A 20180-nucleotide genomic window follows, 5' to 3' on the forward strand; every position below is an offset into this window, starting at 1 on the left:
CAGGACGATTGTGCACTATGACCTTTCATTTTCCTTAATGTATGTACAAAGCAATAAAGGTACTAAAATGCATTATTTACTTAATAATGCAAAATTATAGAGATTGTTTGTAAAAAATATAAAAAATATATATATATATACGAATTCGGTAAAGAACCTTTGATACAGTCTTTTATCTGAGCAGCACGCGAGCAAGAAGCAATAAATAATACTCGAAAAGGATGTAACCGTATACAGGATGAGCAAATTGCAAATAAACTCGTATAAAAAGATAAAAAGAAATAAAATGTTAAGTTTTATCACGAGTTCGTTTGTTATTATCAATATTTATTATATCTTAAGTGTCTTAGACGATTTGAAAAAACGATCTCCGAATAAAGTGATGAAATTCATGAATTCTACACTCTTTTAATGTGTAGTACAAGAGAACGAAGCGATTAATATTATATGCGTAAATGCAGCATTTCTAGCGATTATTATACAAGTAGTATTATTGTTACACTAGTATGCATAATAGCGGAGTTCCTAAAATATTTTCTTTGCAATATATAAAAATCATTTCTCATTCTTCAATCCTTTAAAAGAAAAGAGGATCAAATGTATATATATAATTTGCAATATATACATATACATACATAAATGTAAATGTACACACACACACACACACACACACACACACACACACACACACACACCTACAAAATAGAAGTTAATGTTTAAAACAGTGTTATATGCGATAAATCATGTTTATTTAATAACAAATAATACGTTCCACACGTAGAAATAACACATATGTAGACATATAAATTAACAATTTCGAAAGCCGAAATTACGAAATAACACATGTGCCTTTTAATTATATATGTATATTGTAACGCGTAGAAGAGAATTATATCGACGTCATTCCTATACCTTTTGTATAACATTAGGCGATATTAAAATAACAGAGAAAAAACAAAAGAAAGAGAAAAAAGAAATTATTGTTAGCCAATTTCATTCGTAATTAACTTTTGAAAATTATAAAATTGTACATATTATGTACGTGTACATATGTATATATATATATATATATATATATATATATATATATATATATTATGCAGTATATTGAAACAAAAAAGCTGATGGCGTCCTTATAGGTATCAGTCTCTGACCACCGCTTCTATCTACAACTACGTAATAATTACGTCCGTTAATGTTATGTCGTTTACCCATAAAAGAGGTATTTCCTGCATTATAGTGATATAATGGTGGTGGGCTTCTCTTATTTACACTAACGTTATTATCCCGCCAATGATTATTATTAGTAGTAGCGTACAAAGGTAATCGTGATCTCCAAGAAGATTGTTCTGAATTTTCTTTGTACTTTATAATTTGTTTTGCAACTTTTGGTAATTGCTTCGCGTCTTTCTTATTCTTCGTACAAGAATTAATATACTTGATGATAAATTCTATTATGAAAACGATCATTGCAATAATATATCCGGCTATAATAACTTTGTAAGTCAAAAATAAATCAGTATTTCCCAGTTGCCTTTCCATCGATTGAAGATCCACCGGACAAATATTAGCCAATGGAAGATCCCTTTCTTTCACATATTTGATTAAACCGGATTCTATTAGAGAAGATAACCTGTAAGAACAGTAGATTTCTATAAACATTTTTTTTTATCTTTGATATTATTACATCCGTGCGAACTATATTTAATTTATAATTAATCCTCTTAACAAATTGTTGATTGGTTACGAGTATACTCATGTTTGTACAACGCATATATATGCAACTTATGTAATTATTATACTATAAAATTATGTATGTTGTTATAGTATTTTTTTTTTTTTTTTAAGGTTTATGCATTTAATTTTGATATTAGTAATTTTCCTGTACTCTCAATATTTTAATAATGATTTTAATTAAATTGTGGATCAATGAAATATATTATTTTTTGCATATAATATCCGGTCAACAATGTGTTAACTATTACAAAAAGTTATAAAATTTTGACAATGAATAGACCTTACACTTTATTTATGGCATCTACGATAGTCGAGTGCAAAGGAAAAGCGAATGCTCGATTTTTGGAAAGAATACTTCCTGGCATGATAACATAAGTACAACGTTTGTTGTGCTCCAAACCTTGACGAGTCTTATTGATATAATCCTCGAATAATAACTTTCGAAAATAGTGACGTTCTCCGAGATAAAGTTTTTCTATATAGATTCATTTATCGAAAGAAAATATTTAATTAATGTAATGTTCATTATTAATCTCTTTCTATAATTACAAATTTACGAACTATTTTCGACGGTATCAAAAATGAAACTTGCTGGTTCTTTGTATATCTTCATATATTCTCCTTGAAATTTCGTTTGGTTTAACAATGTTAATTCATTTGCATAAGGCTGAAATTAATGAACCGAATCGTTAAAATGTACAATTATTATAAATAGTATTTTGGTATGAAAATGGTACAATTAAAAAATTAATATTAATATTATTAAGGAACGTTCAACCTGAGATAAAAGATACTCTATCACACGTCCTTTAAAAGTGACCCATTTATATTCTTTGTTTACTATATCTTTTATATTGTTAATCGGTAAAGTAAATTGTGGCTTCGTAAGGAATGCTGTCAAATTAGCGGTATAAAACGAAGTCAGAATTAATATAAAAATCCACCAGGTAGCGAAGAGCATCCTTGTTGAATCTGAAGTAATGATTTTATGTAATAATATTACTGATATATTAAACTCTCTCTCTCTCACTATATATATATATATATATATATAAAATGTGCGTGCGTGCGTGTGTGTGTGTGTGTGTATATACACATACGAGCGAATGAATAAGGTACATGTAAACAAATGATGCAAAGCTAACGATCCTTCGATATGAATTATACTAATGATATGTACATACATGCAATATACCTGTTTGAGCGACGATCGTTGATCCTTGTTTGAGTAATGCACTATAGACGAACCATATACAAGATGGTAAATTATAATTTTCTCCTTCCGTACCTTTCCAAAGTTTCAACCTACGTCGAAAAAATTCTCATTTATTTTTTAATAAACTATTCTCTCGTATATGTATACTTCGAGATCGAATGTTTTATTACTAGACAATAATATCGACAATGTTTTAGTACAAATAGAGAATGCATGAAAAAATTCATCAAGTATATATATGCTAATTATTGCTTCTAATGAAATAATAGGATGCTAACAAAATTGAAATTTTGTATTTCTCTACGAACCTAATTAAAGAAAATAAATAAATTGTCGGTCCTACGACTATAACGGCTGTAAGAACGCAAAACCAAACGGTATTGTCGAATGGTGCCAGAAGACCAGAACCAGTTGCAGATTCTTCTGGTCTTTTCATTATAGCCGTTAATTCGAGCATGTCCAATGTTGTACTGAATAAACAATAATTGTTGAGATCTTCTAATATGGGCACGAACGCAGCGATCATGTCTATTTTCTGATAAAAGAAAAATAATTTCGTAATTGACAATAATATTAATTATTTCTTTATTTATTTATTTTTTTCGCGATGAGAAAAAAAAGAATTTGTACCTTTTCATATAACATGCTCACAATTCCTTTATGCTCGTTTCCGAGTATTTGTTCCTTCGGTGGTACAACAGTGTACGTGAAATTTAATTTATCGCTCAAAAGATCGAGAATATAAAATGCATATCCTGTTCCTTTCCATTGACCATTTTCTTGAATTATTCCAGAAAACGGCATATCCTGGATGCATAATTTGTATTTCGATTATATTATTTTTTATATAACATTAAACGAAAAGCAACGATCGTTAAATATATTTGTAAGAGGATTCTATAGGATTCTAATATATTATAATATGTAATTTTATCAAGTGAAAATATCATGTTAATAAAACTTACGTCCCACGAAGAAACTTTTAAAACCGAAGGAATTGCCATCTTTTTGTTATTTTCAGAATTCAGCCTGTCTAAAAGCGAATTAACATTTTTTTTTTTTTTTCTTTCATCGTTAACGGCTCAGACGAAAAAATGAATGAAAAATTATGTGATTTAATTCGTAGGTGATAGCATTAAAAGTAAAAATATTGTGACGTTATAAAAATATTATTTAGCGTTAATATATGCATATGTATATACGTATATATATTTATTAATTTTTTTTTTAGAAAAAAATACCTTGCTTCGTTGTTTCTGACGATTGTCCGATGGGAAAAGAATTCAGGATAATTATGATAAATAAAAAACAATGAAAATTAGTCATTTTAGCACTTGATGAAACTACATTGTTCCGCATGTATTCTGTTCAAGCTTGAGACTCGAAATAGATTTTTGTTTAGAAATAATGCGATATGATGTTACCAAGCACTCGAGAGAATCGATCCTTATGACTTTTCATACGTTTAGAGCTAAACATAGGACATAGTAACACCTTGCTTATGAGTGTGAGTATATGTCCTACGTCACGCAATGGTAAACGTATTAAAAATGATGATCCTTATTATCTGTCGACCAAGCCTTTTCAAGGACATTTCTACGATACCTGATAACATTAATGTTGATTTCACCGAGAATTGACTTGTATAAAAATGATACATAATTCGATATACTTTATTTATATATTTTTTCAGATCGCCATTAACTTTTTTAAATATAAAATTTATCTAATCACAATCTATCTTTGAAAGGAATATATATAGAAAAAGGAACAAATGATTATTATAGCTGAATAATAGATTGTTTTTTTGTGAACAAATATTATATAATTCATTTGTTTCATAATAAAAAATTCTTACCGCGATTATTTAATTTGAATATATCAATGAAATCAGTAGATCTTTAAAGTACTTTAACGTACTTTAAAGTACTTACCCGAAAGCTATTTGTTTTAATAATACAATAAAGCTTTAATTTGTAGGTAATTTAAAAAAATATTTTTTATCATATAAATGCATATTATATAAAAATGCAAAAGATATTGTATTTATAATATTATAATTGATTATAAGGTCAGCGTGCATGCATATTGCAATATATCCATTTAGTAGTAGTTTAATACTTGACCTACAGATGTCGTCTTTTTAGAACAACGTTATGGCGCATACGTAATGAATGATAACTTTTAATCTGCAGAAGTTTATGTGAAAATATTGCTACTTCGTGACTAGTAAAATATTTTTACAACATATTTGATAAACAATTTGAAAGAATGATTTCAAGTTTTGAACGTAGTTCGTGTTATAAAAATTAGTTTCATGAGAAGACTCTTTAAGGGAGCGCCTCAAGATTTACTTTTTGAACGTGCTTGACGACGGTTACGAGTAAAAGCAAGGATTTGATTGGATGAGAAGTACCGACGTTCTCCTTTGTTCGTTTTTTTATTTTTTTGACAGAAACTACAAATTTTTGTTGGCGTATGTTTCATGAGGTTTTCTACAACTTCTGGTATAAGATTATCGAATATCCATTTGAGTACGATCAAAATGTACAAGGAACACCTTTTCTTCTTTTTATAAGCCCCAAGTCCTAAATTTATTTCAATAAGGATAATTCATTGGATGGTTCTTTCTAGAGAAACCGTTAGAAGAATCCGTTGTGTTTCCGTTTGAACGATCTAGTGCACATTTGTCGTCTAAGTGCGCGAACCACTCCCGGCTGGTATTAACGTGTTACTATCGCGGTAAGTTATTCCATCGTGTTAATTAGATTTTACAAAGATTTTTTATGCTTGAATGTATTCTGTGTCGAATAAGCGGCAAAGTGATGTATTTCGAAAAGGAAATTTGCTGCTTGACATCCGTAGCACGTTGATAAGAAATATGTCGACCGCAAGTGTTTTATAGGACTGGAATGTCGTTATCTAAATTTTTTTTTTTTTTTTTTTTTTTTTTTAGCACAAGCCTAATAAATTTTTCTTTTTTCTTTCTTTTCTACTTTGTTGAAAGGAAATATCTGCAAAGAATATACGTAGATATTATTAATTTGTATGCACATGTGACCTACTTTCACATATTCAATATGATTAATGTTCTATTTTATGTATGTGTATAAGCTTGGTATATCATACTGTTATTGTATTTTATTATTGGTATGTGTCTACAGAGATAACAAAATGGCTGTTAATGTGTATGCAACAAATGTGACCACCGATAATCTAAGTCGTCATGACATGTTGGCATGGGTTAACGATTGCCTGCAATCATCGTTTACCAAGATTGAAGAATTATGTACAGGAGCTGTTTACTGTCAATTCATGGATATGCTCTTTCCTGGAAGTGTACCTTTGAAGAGGGTAAAGTTCAGAACTAATCTTGAACATGAATATATACAGAATTTCAAAATTCTTCAAGGTGGTTTCAAAAAAATGAGCGTTGATAAGGTGAGTTATCAATCTGTCTTTTATCTTTTTCTACGGATAAATTAGGTATATCAAATAAGAAAACAATAGGACAATTAAGATTTATATGTAACAATTATAACTAAAAGAATAGTATTCTTAGAACAAGAAGGTTTATACAAAGAAATAATCACAAGAAATTATTTTTTAAGACTTTTAAGGGCATAGGATTAATCTTATCATTGACCAAAGACATGATCATTTAGTTAATGGAATGTATACGAAGAACGCTAAAAGTTATTTATAGAATAAGAAAGAGGAAGTATACATAATACTTGTATTTTGTAAAGTAAAAAATCAACCCCTGAATAAATATTTTCATCGTATGATGATTTAGCTTGCTTAGAAATTCAATAAAATTATGATGGGGATGGTTCAGGTTATACCAGTGGACAAGCTGATAAAGGGACGCTTTCAAGATAATTTTGAATTTCTTCAATGGTTCAAGAAATTCTTTGATGCAAATTATGATGGTCGTGAGTACGATGCCTATGAAGCTCGTGGTTGTATACCGCTAGGTTCTGGTGTCGATGGAACTCATAATTTATCAAATCCCCAATTGGTACCTCTACCTCCTCAGTCGAAGCAACCACAAATGCAACAAAAACATACCCAACAGCGTAATATATCTTCAAGGCAACAGCAGGGTATATTAATAGTTTCATCACAATGTTGCCTTTTATATAGATCATTGCACGATCACTAACTTACTGCAAATTGTCACTTTATTAGAATTGTATACACATCTCAGATATTTAGGTAGAATGCAAAGCATAAATATACAAAATATAAAAATATGCAAAATTCATTTATCATGCTGCTTTTAAAGTTAGCTCAAAATTTACTATGTAAATTATGCTGCTATAGTATATATAGGGGTAGAATTTCTGCTTTGCTTATAGATATTTGGTCGTTTATAATTCCATAAACAAATGCACAACAATGCCTGTTAAAATGTACTATTCACTATGGCACCTGGTTCTATATTTTAATACTTCCAATTCATTATATGAAATATTGTTTATAAAAAGGTAAACCTTGCATGCCTTAAACAAATGTTATGTTAGAAAAATTACTATTATTAAATGTAAATTACATTAAATTGTAATTGTATGATGGTACCAGAAGGATTTCAAGGCTGTTATTTTTAACAGTCTATAAATACTTCTAAGTAGGGGGCAACTATTTGTATTAGGAGACATCAAAAGACCAAAATAATACACATCATTTACTCTATAAAGAATATAGTATGTGATACAAAGTATTAAATAATATGAAATACACATTTTCATTAGAAAAGAAATATTATTTTTACTTATAATAAAAGAATGGTGCCAAGATTTATCAAATTGGAGCTGAGGAACATTTAAATATTACTTTTCTCAGTATATGTAAATAATTACAATTAAGTAGGTTTATCTAAAATAATTAACATGCAAATATAAATATTTTAAATGTATAAATTTTATTTACTATTTATAAATTATTTTATATATTATTTATGAAGATTTTCAAATAATCATTACAGAATTTAATTAAATATAATTTTTCAAAGTCTATTGAAATAATAGAAAGAATAACATTATATTACTATGGCACTTTTAATTCTATAGAATACATTTTTTGTTATTTTTTATTTTGTTCCATTTGTCTTCTACCAATTATTTGCAGATAGTACCAATTGACAAGCTGGTGAAAGGCAGGTTCCAAGACAACTTTGAATTTTTACAATGGTTCAAGAAGTTTTTTCATGCAAATTACTCAGGAGCAGAACCCTATGATGCACTTGCTATGCGAGGAGGTGAAGCTATGGGTAGTGGTGGGAATAGTGCACCACGTGGCTCAAATGTGAAACGTCCTACACCACGTGATGTAAACTCAGCTAAAATTACCACTCGTACTGGTATAATATAAAAATTTTTCATTATAAAGACAAATTTTTAAATTTAATAACTACATATAATACAAGCATTATTAAATAATAGCAAACATGATAATTAAGAAAAGGTTAGAGTTATCATTAATATTTGTTTATTAATTTAGTACAAATTTCTAATACTTATGTTATATTTAATTTTTTCTAATACTTATGTTAAATTTAAATTCAAAGCAATTTTGTTTTTCAGAAACATATTTTAGTTAAGATATATATTATAATTCAGATGATTTATTTTATTGATATATTTATTTCAGTAATTTCATCTAAAGATAATTTTTAATTTATGAACATACAACATTAAATATTTTAGTTTTACTTACATGATGTGATGCTGGTCTATTATGTCTTATAATGCAAATTTAAATTTCCCCATAGGTGATGGAACTCAGTCTGTACAGGCACCTATTATGAAGCCTTTGAATAAACCTAGTAATTATTTTTTTTATTATTTTTATTTATTTTTGCAATGGTATTTAGTAAATACTAAGGAAATAGTTTAGTGCCTTTAATATTCTTTAACAAAATTTTTAGTACAAGGTAAAGAACAGTATTGTGTAGAATTAATAATTAATGAAAATTGTTTAAAGTTTAATCCAAAATATTTTAACAAAAAAAGATGCATTTCTCACAATTTTTAAAGGACATGAAGACTCATAAAAGTTTTTAGCTTTTCTAATTGAATCAATGAAAAAATTGTATTGGAATTTTTGTATATAACTAATTGTGTTTATTATGTATATTAATGCATGTATTGCTATGTTTATTGTATGGCTATATTTCTTGCATGTGCATGTGTGTATATGGTAAACAACTAATGTTTGTAATTTTAATTAATATTTCACAATTAATATATTTTCTTAATAATTAATTTTAGTGTGTATATTGTGTTAGTTTAATAAACTATATAAAAAATTTTTTTAATAAATAATTGTTAATCTTAAAAATTTTTTAATTTAGTGAATAAAGCTCAACCATTCCGCCCTCAACAAAAGACCGGAGTAGCAAATCGTGGAGATTCCGAAAAAGTTGAAGAGCTCAGTGCACAGGTTCGGAAATTTATTAACATTTTTATTAACTTTTATTCTTTACTTTGTAATGTAGAAAAAAAATTATTTTATAATATTTTTTATTCATAGGTTGTGGAGCTTAAAATGTCGATCGATGGTTTAGAAAAAGAAAGAGATTTCTACTTTGGAAAATTACGTGACATAGAAGTAATATGTCAAGATTGTGAGAATGGTGATCCACCTCCTATTATACAAAAAATATTAGACGTTCTTTATGCAACAGAGGTAAGTTGAGATTTTAATTTTTACATTTATCCAATATTAAAAAAAAAAGAATTATATATAAAAATATTAAATTCCACGAAATGATAATAATCAAATTATTAATTTACCTGTTTATGTAAAATCTATGATTATGATGGAATTTCAAACATAACTGTGACGAAAATTACTTTTATAAATTAATTTTATATAAAGATTTGTTTTTCTACTAAAATTATTTCAGGGTTATGAAAATGATGAAGGAGAAAGCAAACAGACATAGTAACATTTTTTATTTATTTTTAATAGAAGCTCATTCTCTTAATGAAGACAATATTGTAAAATTATAGATTTTCTTAATGAAGGTAATGTCAAAAATTTCTAGGTCCTATTCAGTCCATGTTCTTTTGTTTTGTTGAGACTCTGTGATTGTAATTAAAATTCATTGTATTGATTGTATTGGAATGAGTATTTTAATATTCAATTAAAAAAGGGATACTAAATAAAATGTATTGTAGGAATTGTTTAATTGTTTCACTAAAAGCTATATATTATTGGATAATGTTATCTATATACCTTACTTTTGAAAATAGCAATTAGTTTTCAAATTGATCAAGTGATTTATGTTTTTAGTATTCTCATTTCAAACAAATTAAATAACTATATCCTATCCTATATGGTAGTAATAGAAAAGACAATTTAACAGATTACTGTATATGTTTATAACAAAGAGTGAATCATTAATTCTGTATTTAGAAGTTGTTTAATTTTTTTCTAGGATGGATTTGCACCGCCGGAAGAATTAGAGGGAGATGGGTTGGCCCCTGACGACGAGGAAGAGTATTAACATTTTTTTACTATCATAAAAACAAGGACACAGTAAATCATCCAAGTGCATCTCCTGTTTATTATATCTGCGAGCCAGTACCAGTACTCCTTGCATAATTAATAATAAGTCACTCTGTATAGTTGTTCAATCATTTGTGCGTAAGTTTTGTTGCTAATGTTCACGAAACTCATAAGGATTCGCACGAGATTAGGCCCCGACACTTCTATAGTGCACTCGAGTACTTGTACTTTTCATGTTTTTTCTTTTTCTTTCTTATATACTTGCAGTATTTTTTTCCTCCTTAACCACTAGTAACACATATAAAAGACTTATTATATTGTTATATAACTTATTACTAATTGTTGTTTCCTCTATAACAACATTAATCATGTTTATAAAAAATTATGGGAAGTGGTGATTAAGAAGGAAAAAAATAGTCAGTAGTAAATTATATGATATATAGTAAGTATTCTTCATTATGTAACGGTTGCCATTTTTGGATTTACCATATTAATCATATTTTATATAGAATCAAAAGAAATTTCCGAATATTAATATTTTACAAAGTAGCCTGAATTTTTATGCAACGAGCATGTCAATCGTTCATTTTTTTTCCTAAAGTGCAAAGAACGTTTTTGTTTATAGTTGCACTATACCTGTGTCGATAAGCGTCGAAGCTTCTATTTTTTAATATTTTGTTTTATGAAATGTCTATATTTTTAGAATATCATGTTAATAATGTCACTCGAGGCATCCCTTCGTGTGCAATTCAAATGAAGATTGCAGTCCATTCTTTGATGTGAGATAGTGCTCTACGCCAATTATACCGATGTTGATTTTAATTTTTGTAATATAATTGGAATGTATGTAAGAAAGTTTTAGTATTTGTGGTACAAGACTAAAAAGAAAAAAAAAAAAATATATATCCTCGTGATTCTTTCGTCATTAACGATGCGATGGCACAATATGCATAGTTAAAAAGTTAGATGAAAGAAAACGAATTTCAAACAAAAGAAACGAAAATGTAGAATTAGTCGCAAGTTTTTTAAACCTTCGTTATCATATTCTCTATAATTACGTAAAAGTTTCTACATATTTTTAAATTTATTTTATAACTCTTTATTATATACTTTTATTAATAATATTTGATATCGTACGTTCTGAAAATACTTGAACTGTCCTCTTAGATGATTTTTTTTTCGATTCTCTAAGTCAGATTAATAGGACAAACATGTGTTACACGATCTCACGTTGGACAATATACTATATTCGTCTTGATGATAATGATAATAACAATAATAATAATAATAACACTAATAATAATAATAATAATAATAATAATAATAGAAAAATTCGCTAAACGCTTCTGGTGTCAAATCTTCGTCTATCAATACTAATCGATCGTGAGAGATATGGGTTTGGATAACTCATCTATGTTCGAATTAACGTATATCATATCTTGTTGGAGCGAAGCATGCTCGAAAAAGTGAATTTTCCATTATCAATGCTAAATGAAATCTCATCGAATTTTTATTGCGCGCGAAACAGTTCTGAATGTTACAATGAATGCATCATTTTTTTGAATGCTATGAAATAACTATATAAAAAGAAAAAAGACAAAAAAAAAATTAACACGATACAGTGTTCTTTCGTAAGGAGAAATTTGTGAAATTGTATGGCAAGAGATATTAAGAAGTGGAAGATATAAAAATGTGTGTGAAAGGATTTTAAGCATGGAAGATTACTTAAACGCGTGTATGATGGTATGTATCGTGTACGTGTGTTCTTGCAAATTTAAAATTCAATCTTTAAAGGATTGAGAGAAAAGGAGAAGAGATTCCTCGTAAAACATTTTAAACACCAATGATTTTCAAACGATAATCTTACAAAAAAAAAAAAAAAAAAAAGGAAACAAAAGAAATGTCTCGCCGATATCGTCGAATTATAATTAAGAATTTACTCTATACGTACGACTTGCTCTATATAATTATTTTTTATTGATAAAAGATATATAGTTTTTCTCGGCTTGCGCCTTATTCGTTCGTATATGTATATGGGTGTACAACGTTAGATAACACGGTTGTGCTTCGAAATTGCATTCAACGATGATGTAATAAACGTTAAATAAAATCAACATGGGCGCTGTTACACGTAATTTGTTTGCAATTTTTCTATTGAAAAAAAAGAACAAAAAAAAAAAAAAAAAGAAAAAATTGTGCTTTATCGTATTGCTATTGATAAAGAAAAAGTTGCTTTACAATATACGAAGCTCGATGATGTATCGATACTATCATTTTAAATATAGGAAGTACATATCTATCTTTGCACGTTAAAAATATCAACAAATATAATTAATTAGGATTGCACTTATGACTTTGTACGTTTCATTTGAAGAAAAAAGGAAAAAAAAAAGAGAAAGAAAGATCTTTATTATATAATACGAACGTGTGAAAAATATTTTTAATAGAACATTTAGAATAATGTTAAATTTACGTGATAATTAATAACACGACTGTATACCGCGAGGTATTTATCAATTCTTATTAATTTCATAATTTCTAAGTTCTCAAATTTAAGATATATATATTTTTTTTTGCGAGGATTGTTCAAGTTTCTAGGATTCTAGTCCGTTTAACGAGATTATCCTTATCTTCCTTGATTTAAGAGAATCATTTTCAATGACTGATTTGTTATCTTTTACTTTTTATTACTAATAATAGATACGCATAATTTAAGGAGATTAAACGAATCGATCTTCACATTATGTAGACGATACATTAAGAAATAAATGACTCGTAAGAAATAAACGAATAAGTCACACAATTTTTGTGAACCTCGTATGGATATGTGAAAGATGTAAGTAAAAATGTGCTATTTAAATATCGCGGTAGAACGACGATCGATTGTTCACGATTCGATAAGTATCGATAGACGATTGTAACGCCATCGATCTTCAAACTAATTCAACGACATTGCTACAGACAGCAATACTGAATTCTTACAAAGAAGAAATGGCTTTTTAAAAATTATTAATAAAAATAAAAAAAGAACAATCTTTTCGGTAACATAATTAAATTAAATCAAGTGTGATGTAATCTTAAAATTGACAAAGGTATAAATTCAGAACGCGATGTCTTCATTGATCGTAGCACACGATCAAAGCATCATGATGTTAGAATTTGCAGTTGAGAACGTAAGATCGAAAAAGTAATTCGATAGTTCTTCCCGCCAGAATTTCATATGATATTAACTTTTTGTTTGTCATAGCTGTACGTACCATGGAATTCTATCTTTGACAAGGCAATTTTGAAAAAGGTTACGGTAATGTTTCGTTTTTTGGATGAGGATTGGACCGAGCTTTTACCAAATCGGCGCGATTATTGTCCTTACCGTGGTTCGAATTACGAAAACGAACGATTTTATGGTGGACGTTCGGTAGTCTTTCCCTTACCCGAATCATGTTTCGAAAAACCTATGAATGCGATTGATATTCAAATCTACGTATTTAAAGAGATATGCGATTATTTCGAGCTCGACTCTTGCGAGAACGTAGGATTCGTATTATTGAGAGTCGATCATTTGATTAATGCCATTATCAAGGAATTAAAAGAACGTAAAGAACTTGGTCTATATTTGTGCAATTCTCATGAAAACGAGCCTATTTCGAGGTATAACTGAATTACGATGTATTTTATTCAAACGTTTATTACAATGAAATAATTTGACAATGATTAAAATTATAGATCATTGGTAGGAACGTATACGTTAATGAACGACGACTTAAAGAATACTGAAGCAACAATAAAAATATATATACGTATCACTTATCTTGGTAATTGCGTTGTCACTGAATTTGAGAACAGTAGAGGTATAAAGACGGCGTTTCATTGTCGTAAGGATAACATTGAAGGACTTCCTTACCAATTACGCGAGTTAACATCAGAGAATCTTAAGACTGGTTGTTGGGGTAGTCAATCCTATATAACACCGGCGATTCTAAAGAAGTTAAAGTGTTACTGCGCAAAGGATAAGATAGAGAAAGAAATATTAGCCCAAATGATAGCACATGCTGAAGCTACTCGTGCTGCTGAAGAAGCTCGTGCCGCTGAAGCTGCTCGTGCCGCTAAAGCTGCTCGTGCCGCTGAAATAGCACGTGCTAATGAAGCTATTCGTGCTTCTGAAGAAGCTCGTGCTGCTGAAGCTCGTGCTGCTGAAGCTGCATTGAAAGGTATCGGAAAAGAAGACTCTAATAAGAAGAAGAAAAGTAAAAAGAAGGATATGGGTGCTGATGCTCAAATCCTTGCTAACATAGATAATATTTATGAAGAAAGAATTCGTCTTTTAATGGAGGCAATGAAGGAACGTAAAAGTCGAGGATTAGGTCCTCCTGCTGCAGCTTTTGGTATAAAAGATGCAAGAAAGATTTGCTCTCCATTATTTACTATACCTTGTATTCAAGTTTGTTCTCCTGCTTGTAATCCCTTTTTCCCCTGTTCGAACTTTATGCCTGATGTCGGAGGATATCTAACATATACTACATGCTGCTTATGAAATAGAATATGTGCAATAAAATATTAATGAAATTAAATTAAAAAGTAATTCTTATCAGCATCAATGGTTATATATTACGATGATGGTAACCAACGATTTCATCATCGTAATGGTTACCAGTATCAAACAAGTTTTAGTCATTTACAATAATTATTTATGATCAAAACAGATAAATGTGAATATTTTTTAATGATTTTATTTTTCAGAAAATTTTTGTAAAATTCAATGATAAGTGATTAACATTTAAGTAAAAATTATTTTTTTTTGAACGATTATTTTTTTTTAAGCTTTGAAAGAATGTTATTTTTGGTATCTGATTTTAATGTTAGGTGGCAGCACTTAAGCTCCCGTTGTATCTGCTCCTATTCGCATTACTGATCAAGGTAAAATGAGATTATATTAGTTCTTCCAAATCAACGTATTAGATATTTTAAGAATTTAAATATAATTGTATTGATTTAATAATCTCGTGCAAATATTTTACTTGTATAAAGAGGTATATGTTTTCATGTAATTATTGATTATAAAATTTAGGTTATTTTAATATAGTCTTAGTATTTGTAATTTAATTTTGTATAAGTTTGAGTTATTGCAGCTATACAGCATATAAGAATCTACTTTTACTATCAAGGTATCTTTGAATCATTATGTTACTTCACACTGCTGCATTGAGTATTGCTTCAAGAAGCATTAGCACTTCTACTATTTCCAATCAAATTATTAAATTAACTCGATTAAGAGTTGTTGATAATAGCGAGATAGGAAAACAAGCTATGTTAGAAGGAAGACCACCACGTTGTATTCATGTTTATAATAAAGTAGGAGTTGGGTATATTGGTAAGCAAGAAAAATAATATTTTATAGTAATTATATATTTAATTGTATAGTAAGATAATATTTTATCTTGATAAAGGTGACAAGGTATTAGTTGCTATAAAAGGTGAAAAGAAGAAAGGTATATTAGTTGGTTTAAAGCAAAATCAAAATCCAAAAGTACCTAAATTTGATTCCAATAATATAGTTCTCATAGATGACAGTGGGACACCTTTAGGGACACGAATACATGTACCAATACCCTACATATTAAGAACAATATTGAAAGAGAAAACTCATAGCAAAGGAGCAGATTATACAAAGCTGCTCGCTATTGCCCCAAGATTTGTATAAAACGTGCTGAGTAGATATATTTTTCTTTGGAGAGTTTACATAAAATAACATATAATAAATATAATGTATGCGAGCTGTTAATACTTATTTCATGTTTATTTTCTATTATATATAAGTAGTAGAAATATATTCAAATCGATACACTTCGTGATGATCGATTATGAAATATGGCGACTAACTTTCAAGCCAATAGAAATGTTTCATTTAACCTTATTGTTTCCCTAGATTATTAGCATTTCTATTGGATAAAAATGTAAAGCATGATATTTCCTAGTGATTTTAAAAATCGACTAATAATTATTTTAATAAAATTATAAATAATGCGATCGTCCAGTGATTATCTCGAAAATATTGAATTTATCCATATTATATAGAAAGAAATTTTAAAAAGAAAACAATAAGTATGAATATAGGCATAAAACGCTTGATCTATGAACATAGTGTAAAACGCTACGAGGAAAAGAGGAAACTCATAGTCTAAGTGGCAGTGGTTGCTCTCCTTTACAAATGGCGACTTACGGTGAAACACGCCGACTTTTATAACCGCCAGAGTAGATTGATTGCTTTCGTGTAAGTAAACGGTAGAAGCATTAGCAAGACCTAATATCCTCGATAACATTATTGATATAGATTGTAGGTCGAGGAAAGTGTGAGAAACTTGTTGGAATAAGGTAAGGAAATTCGAAAAAATGGGAAACGTGTCGGCTACTTCTGCTCCTCCACCACCTCCGCCTCCAACATCGGCTCCTACACTTCCTCAGCTCGAAAAAACAGATCCCACGACCGGGGTCACGACTGCTCAGACATCGGAACAACTTGAAAATCCTGGCACGATCGAGGACCTTCATAAGAAATGCAAAGGTATTTTTTAAATTACATGTTATTACGGAACGTTGATATCTCAGAAATATATACTTCCACCGGTTTTCAAATTTTTATGACATAAAATTTAATTCTTTCTTTATTTTGCCGTGTTTAAGTATTGAAAAACTAGCCGTTCTTTTCATTAACAATATTTTTCCATTTGTTGTTATTCGTGCTTTAATTTTGTAACGGAAAATATATATCTATGGTCTGTTACATTAATTCCTTTTTTTTTTTTTAAATCCATTGAACTTTTTACAGATGTACTCCCTGTTAATTTTGAAGGAGCTAAGTTGATGTTGAATAAAGGCCTTAGTAATCACTTTCAGATTTCACATACGATTAATATGAGTTCTGTTACACCGTCTGGATACAGGTACGTCAATTGGAAGTATTCATTTGAATGACAACGATTGTGCGAACCTATCTTGTTCCAGATTTGGTGCAACTTATGTGGGTACTAAGCAAATATGTCCTACAGAAGCTTATCCTGTTTTATTTGGTGATATTGATCCTATTGGAAATCTAAATGCTAATATAATTCATCAATTAGGACAGAGATTAAGGGCAAAGGTAGCTGTTCAAGTACAAAGAAATAAATTTACTGCAGTACAAATGACAAATGATTATCGTGGTGATGCTTACACAGCTTCTCTTACATTAGGTAATCCGGATATACTTAATGGGTCTGGTAAGTATATTGCATATGATAGTAATCTTAATTGATTTGTATTTTAACAGCGAGTAATATTAATGACACGATTTTTCAGGTGTTTTAGTTATGCACTATCTTCAGAGCATAACTCCATCTATTGCTCTGGGAGGTGAACTTGCATATCAACGTGGACCAGGATTACCTGGAGGACAAATTGTTGTTGTATCAGCCGCTGGCAGATATACAAATGGAGAGTCTACAATTAGTTGTAGTTTAGGTTAATATATCATCAGTAATGTTAATATTTGATTATTTTCTTCATAATTTAAAGTTTCTTTCTTTCTTTCTTTTTTTTTTTTTTTTTTATCAGGTCTGGCGGGTTGTCACGTTTGTTTTCATCAGAAAGCTAGTCAGAATTTGCAAGTAGGTGTAGAATTGGAAATTAATGCACGATTACAAGAGTCCACAGGTACCATTGCTTATCAAGTTGATTTACCTAAAGCAGATTTATTGTTCAGAGGTACGATACATTCTCTAGATCAATCTCTACTAAAAAAATAATAATTTTATACTTACATTCATTTTTGAAAATATTGCAGGAAGTGTTGATACGACTTGGACGGTGGGAGCAGTTTTAGAAAAGAAATTACAACCATTGCCATTTTCTTTTGCACTTAGTGGCATGCTCAATCATAGCAAACAACAATTTAGACTTGGTTGTGGCCTTATTATTGGCTAAGAGTTACGCTAGTTTACGTAATTGATTTTTATCATACGGATGGAAAAGCAGTGCTTTACTGCCGTGTTATTAAAGATAACAATGTAACTAGCATTTATGATGCAAAGTTAGTCTCTTTTCTCAGTCTCTCATCCATCATTTATTATACATTTCTAGTAAAGGTATATTCGAGTATATAATTAAACATTCACTTAATACACTGTAAGGTCAGTGAATTATAAAATATTCCAAAGTCACAACACATCAAATTACTACTTCTATCACTGCATTTATAGCATTTTTGTTACAATTTCAAGTAAAAACAAACATTCACTACATTTGTGGATTTGTAAAAACGAAAATGTACATAAATATCTGTGTGCTGATATCGAAAGATTTTTGGAGAATCATTATCTATATCCCAAATTGAGCTTTTTCAATCAAGTTATAATTCATTAATATGAAAGTATAGTGATTACAAATATAATGTTGACAAGACATACAAAACATATTGTATAGATTTTTTTAATGTTTAAATATTACGTAACAAGAATCTTCTTAGGTTACAAAGTTATTGAAAAGATGTTTTTTAGTAAATAATACTTTACTTTAAAGAAACAACAGATATTATATATATATAGAATTTATTTATTATTACATAAAATATCAATGAGTTATGAGTATAAATCATAGATAAATGCATTGTTGCAATATAAGAATATGTAATATTTTACATTTCTTACCATGTTAGCAAAATTGCTAAGTTCTTCATATGTGCATATTCATAAATTCTTTTTAAGTTTTATAACGATCAACTTATCCAAGTAAAATTTTATCGATACCGTAAAAGAAATCGTTAAAGACGGAACAAAAAGGTAAATAAAATACAACATGAAATGTCATAAGTATTTTGGTATTTTTTGTTGTTGCATTATTTTTTACAAAGATTTATAAAGATTTATTTTACTCAGTTTTTGCAGAGTTAAATAAATAGAAGTTAATAATGAGATTGTGTATATTGTCGACAAGTTACGTAAGAGAGTAAACTTGCGAATTATTGTTAAATAAAAAATGTAGTTAATTCTTTTGGTTTTACATATTTATATGTTTCCTACAATTTTATTAGTAAGGTAATAGAAAAGTGAAAGAATGAACAAATAGAAGAATATTAACGATGATGAATAAATTCATTGTATATATATAATTATGTGAGTAGTTGTAACGTGATCATTGAAAATATGCATCATGTTAAACAATTTTATAACTCGCATTAATAATACCGCGATTTTCATGAATGAAATAATATTATAACTTAGTACATGCTTGATTTTTGCCAATGGATTAGCAAGACACTTATATTAGTAATGAAAAAAGAAGCGTATATATTATTTTACGTTTTGTTTGATACTCGACGATGTATTGTACATTTTTTTAATTCATAATTTGACACGATATATATATATATATATATATATATATATATATACTATTTCATTCATTATAATTTGTATATATTTTGTCCTATAATACCGACTTAAATATTTTATGGAGTTTTTTCGTTTGACTGCTTATCATTCTTGGTTATCAAAAATTTGAAAAAGTCATTTCCTCGTTTGAATCTTCAACTTTAAAATAAGATCTTATTTATCAAAATCGTTCAAAAAATACATTTGGCGTAAACACTGTTTTCAATATTTTTTATGGGAAAAAAAGTTTCGTTTACCAACGTCCCTTGAACTTTGTAGCAAAAAAGAAAGTACTTCCACTAATGATTTCT

General features: G+C 28.7%; 5 protein-coding genes across 14 annotated transcripts; 4 read left to right on the forward strand and 1 right to left on the reverse strand.

Moving 5' to 3' along the window:
- Positions 1-1044: 1044 nt before the first annotated feature.
- On the reverse strand, positions 1045-4689 carry LOC122628310 (glutamate receptor ionotropic, delta-2). Of its 3 annotated transcripts, none has more exons than XM_043810484.1 (9): positions 4559-4689; positions 3919-3986; positions 3584-3760; positions 3262-3488; positions 2933-3042; positions 2516-2709; positions 2299-2404; positions 2023-2212; positions 1045-1633 (listed from the first exon to the last, which is right to left on the reverse strand). In XM_043810484.1, the coding sequence occupies exons 1-9, from the start codon at positions 4611-4613 to the stop codon at positions 1096-1098; spliced, it is 1665 nt and encodes a 554-aa protein (XP_043666419.1). In that variant the 5' UTR covers positions 4614-4689; the 3' UTR covers positions 1045-1095. The 3 variants fall into 3 exon arrangements, with proteins under 3 accessions (XP_043666419.1, XP_043666418.1, XP_043666420.1); XM_043810483.1 differs by having other exon boundaries at positions 4195-4660; XM_043810485.1 differs by lacking the exon at positions 3919-3986 and having other exon boundaries at positions 4195-4659.
- Positions 4690-5265: 576 nt separating this feature from the next.
- LOC122628323 (microtubule-associated protein RP/EB family member 1) lies at positions 5266-12603 on the forward strand. Of its 4 annotated transcripts, none has more exons than XM_043810511.1 (8): positions 5286-5500; positions 5588-5695; positions 6118-6394; positions 8084-8315; positions 8727-8780; positions 9309-9397; positions 9488-9643; positions 10398-12603. In XM_043810511.1, exons 3-8 carry the CDS (start codon positions 6128-6130, stop codon positions 10464-10466), a joined length of 867 nt encoding a protein of 288 aa, XP_043666446.1. In that variant the 5' UTR covers positions 5286-5500; positions 5588-5695; positions 6118-6127; the 3' UTR covers positions 10467-12603. The 4 variants fall into 4 exon arrangements, with proteins under 4 accessions (XP_043666449.1, XP_043666448.1, XP_043666446.1 ...); XM_043810512.1 differs by having other exon boundaries at positions 5286-5487; XM_043810514.1 differs by having other exon boundaries at positions 5266-5695; positions 9864-10474.
- An 800-nt stretch (positions 12604-13403) lies between these two features.
- LOC122628321 lies at positions 13404-15059 on the forward strand. The gene is made up of 3 exons (XM_043810509.1): positions 13404-13641; positions 13716-14116; positions 14192-15059. Exons 1-3 carry the CDS (start codon positions 13579-13581, stop codon positions 14997-14999), a joined length of 1272 nt encoding a protein of 423 aa, XP_043666444.1. The 5' UTR covers positions 13404-13578; the 3' UTR covers positions 15000-15059.
- Positions 15060-15329: 270 nt separating this feature from the next.
- LOC122628324 (39S ribosomal protein L14, mitochondrial) lies at positions 15330-16247 on the forward strand. Of its 5 annotated transcripts, none has more exons than XM_043810520.1 (3): positions 15330-15382; positions 15631-15836; positions 15913-16247. In XM_043810520.1, exons 2-3 carry the CDS (start codon positions 15647-15649, stop codon positions 16164-16166), a joined length of 444 nt encoding a protein of 147 aa, XP_043666455.1. In that variant the 5' UTR covers positions 15330-15382; positions 15631-15646; the 3' UTR covers positions 16167-16247. The 5 variants fall into 5 exon arrangements, with proteins under 5 accessions (XP_043666455.1, XP_043666451.1, XP_043666454.1 ...); XM_043810516.1 differs by having other exon boundaries at positions 15376-15495; positions 15580-15836; XM_043810519.1 differs by having other exon boundaries at positions 15376-15495.
- A 141-nt stretch (positions 16248-16388) lies between these two features.
- On the forward strand, positions 16389-18797 carry LOC122628322 (mitochondrial import receptor subunit TOM40 homolog 1-like). The gene is made up of 7 exons (XM_043810510.1): positions 16389-16736; positions 16797-17027; positions 17292-17406; positions 17468-17721; positions 17801-17962; positions 18056-18205; positions 18285-18797. The coding sequence occupies exons 2-7, from the start codon at positions 16856-16858 to the stop codon at positions 18422-18424; spliced, it is 993 nt and encodes a 330-aa protein (XP_043666445.1). The 5' UTR covers positions 16389-16736; positions 16797-16855; the 3' UTR covers positions 18425-18797.
- The last annotated feature ends 1383 nt before the right edge of the window (positions 18798-20180 follow it).

This window comes from Vespula pensylvanica, chromosome 4 (assembly GCF_014466175.1).
Source record: "Vespula pensylvanica isolate Volc-1 chromosome 4, ASM1446617v1, whole genome shotgun sequence".
Classification (NCBI taxonomy): domain Eukaryota; kingdom Metazoa; phylum Arthropoda; class Insecta; order Hymenoptera; family Vespidae; genus Vespula; species Vespula pensylvanica.

Bases quoted from the DNA above. Each gene is read 5' to 3' on its own strand.
- LOC122628310 (XM_043810483.1), bottom strand. From the start codon at position 4,312: ATGCGGAACAATGTAGTTTCATCAAGTGCTAAAATGACTAATTTTCAT. The intron at 3,761-3,918 runs GTAAGTTTTATT...TTATGCATCCAG, and splicing joins TAAAAGTTTCTTCGTGGGAC to GATATGCCGTTTTCTGGAAT. The intron at 2,213-2,298 runs GTTCGTAAATTT...GAATCTATATAG, and splicing joins TTTTGATACCGTCGAAAATA to AAAAACTTTATCTCGGAGAA.
- LOC122628323 (XM_043810511.1), top strand. From the start codon at position 6,128: ATGGCTGTTAATGTGTATGCAACAAATGTGACCACCGATAATCTAAGT. The intron at 8,316-8,726 runs GTATAATATAAA...ATTTCCCCATAG, and splicing joins TAAAATTACCACTCGTACTG to GTGATGGAACTCAGTCTGTA. The intron at 8,781-9,308 runs GTAATTATTTTT...TTTTTAATTTAG, and splicing joins GAAGCCTTTGAATAAACCTA to TGAATAAAGCTCAACCATTC.
- LOC122628321 (XM_043810509.1), top strand. From the start codon at position 13,579: ATGTCTTCATTGATCGTAGCACACGATCAAAGCATCATGATGTTAGAA. The intron at 13,642-13,715 runs GTAAGATCGAAA...TGTTTGTCATAG, and splicing joins TAGAATTTGCAGTTGAGAAC to CTGTACGTACCATGGAATTC. The intron at 14,117-14,191 runs GTATAACTGAAT...TTAAAATTATAG, and splicing joins GAAAACGAGCCTATTTCGAG to ATCATTGGTAGGAACGTATA.
- LOC122628324 (XM_043810520.1), top strand. From the start codon at position 15,647: ATGTTACTTCACACTGCTGCATTGAGTATTGCTTCAAGAAGCATTAGC. The intron at 15,837-15,912 runs GTAAGCAAGAAA...ATCTTGATAAAG, and splicing joins AGTAGGAGTTGGGTATATTG to GTGACAAGGTATTAGTTGCT.
- LOC122628322 (XM_043810510.1), top strand. From the start codon at position 16,856: ATGGGAAACGTGTCGGCTACTTCTGCTCCTCCACCACCTCCGCCTCCA. The intron at 17,722-17,800 runs GTAAGTATATTG...ACGATTTTTCAG, and splicing joins GGATATACTTAATGGGTCTG to GTGTTTTAGTTATGCACTAT. The intron at 17,963-18,055 runs GTTAATATATCA...TTTTTTTATCAG, and splicing joins TACAATTAGTTGTAGTTTAG to GTCTGGCGGGTTGTCACGTT.